Source organism: Rhagoletis pomonella, unplaced genomic scaffold, assembly GCF_013731165.1.
Source record: "Rhagoletis pomonella isolate Grant_MI unplaced genomic scaffold, Rhpom_1.0 Rhpom_scaffold_12754, whole genome shotgun sequence".
In the NCBI taxonomy this organism is placed as follows: Eukaryota; Metazoa; Arthropoda; class Insecta; order Diptera; family Tephritidae; genus Rhagoletis; species Rhagoletis pomonella.
Window position 1 is genome coordinate 2,510 of NW_023471282.1, and position 2,029 is coordinate 4,538.

A 2,029-nucleotide genomic window follows, 5' to 3' on the forward strand; every position below is an offset into this window, starting at 1 on the left:
CGCTTATGCTCTCTATTCCTGCAACTTCAGCATTCACAGTAAGAGTGTTTTCTATTATGATTGATTTTCTTTAAAAAAATACTATATATATTTGAAGTGTACTATATTTTTTCAGATATTTTTGAAAAAGTACTATCAATTTCTAAGAAAATGTTGGCAACCCTAGTTGGGCCACTTCAACTCTCACGGCCTGATTTTGTACCTAATTTTCTCCCTAATAGCCCAGAATAACCCCAAAATCTAGTGAGACATACCCAAACTGTCAACACCGACTACTGTGCAATTTCTTATGTGAAATTTAAAATATGCACTACATATTTTATTATACATACACTAATTATATACTGCTGTTATTTAAATACTAATTCACCAATTTATTTTGTACAGCGTTCGGCAATATTCGGCAGCCTGTTGGCACTCGCCGTACTAGTCGCTCAAGCACCAAATGCGGATGGCGCCAGGATACTAGCAGTCTACGCCTTCCCAGCCAAAAGTCACTTTATGATGCATCGGGTTTTGATTAGTGAGTTGGTGAAGCACGGACATCAGGTAAGGAAATAATTACGCTAAAATTTTACATTATGCTTTTGAACAGCTTATTTTGTTAACCAACTGTAGGTCACCATGATTACAGCGCACACATTTGAGTCACTCAAACTAGGCAGCAAATACATTGAGATACTCATTGAGCCGGAGTACAGTTTTTACACGAAGGGTGAGTGTCAAATTACACATAGCTACTCAATTACACATTAACGAGTTTTAACATATTTGTACACTACCGTTACAGTTAAGGAACACCTCGGTTCAGCTTCTCTCTACGAAATGAAAAACAATGTGGCCCTGTTTCAAAAAATGGTTGAAATTCTGGGCGAGGCCACCACAGACCATGCGCTTAAACTACCAAAAGTGCAGGCAATTATTAATGCCAAACAAACGGAAGATGTCTATGATTTGCTGCTAGTGGAACAATTCTATCAAGAAGCCTTTCTTGCCTTGGCCCATATCTACAAAGTGCCTGTGGTGAGCACTGCAACATATGCCCAACAGAACTTCATGAGCCAAATGTTCGGCTTAATTACGCCTTGGTCATATGTACCAATGGGCTCCCTGCCACTAGCCGAACGCATGAGCTTTTGGGAGAGATTAACCAACACCTACTATTCACTTCGTCTGGACATAGAGCGAGAATTTAGTTACTTTCCAAAAATGGATGAGCTTGTAAAGAAATATTTTGGACATTTGCCAAGTAAGAAGTTTACAGAGTAAAGGAAAATAAAATAACTAATTTTTCTTGTAATATTTTTAAGTACAATTTCCAAGTGCTTCGGCGATGAGCAGGAATCTCTCGGCCATATTGATCAATAACTATACGCCCTTAGCGTCGGCGGAACCTAAAATGGACAACATGATCTGTGTCGGTGGCATGCATATTTATCCGCCAAAGCCACTACCCTCTGATTTACAGAATTTCTTGGATAATGCAGAGCATGGCGCTATTTACTTCAGTTTGGGCACTCAGGTTTCGAGCAAGGACATGCCGCTAGAAAAGTTAGAGTTATTCCTCGATGTTTTCCGCCAATTGAAGCAACGCGTCTTGTGGAAATTTGAAAATGAAAGTATAGCGAATTTGCCAGCCAATGTAATGATTAAAAAGTGGTTGCCGCAAAATGATATCTTGGCGCATCCTAATGTGCGTGTTTTCATTGCACATGGCGGACTCTTTGGCACACAAGAAGCGGTTTATCATGGCGTGCCAATACTAGGTATGCCTTTCTTTACTGACCAGGTATATTCATACATATTTGCCAAATCAAAACAAAACTCAAATTATTTGCAAAACCATTTGGATTTCTTCCCTTTGACAGCACCTAAATCTGAGGAAGGCAGCTGTTAATGGATTTGCCATTAACTTGGAATTCCATACACTTAAACGTGAAACTTTGAAGCGTGGTCTGGAGCAATTGCTCTTCAACCCAACATATCGGGATACTGCCAAACGGTTCTCGCGCATTTTCCGCGATCGTCC

The 2,029-nt window shown here is 39.8% G+C and overlaps 1 protein-coding gene across 1 annotated transcript; it reads left to right on the plus strand.

The window, feature by feature from the left end:
• Positions 1–486: 486 nt before the first annotated feature.
• LOC118756889 (UDP-glycosyltransferase UGT5-like) lies at positions 487–2,026 on the plus strand (the record flags this gene model as incomplete). The annotated part of the gene is made up of 5 exons (XM_036491625.1): positions 487–549; positions 619–715; positions 791–1,249; positions 1,311–1,789; positions 1,869–2,026. Coding segments are annotated over exons 1-5 (1,241 nt in total), but the record flags the coding sequence as incomplete, so codon positions are not given.
• Between the last annotated feature and the right edge of the window lie 3 nt (positions 2,027–2,029).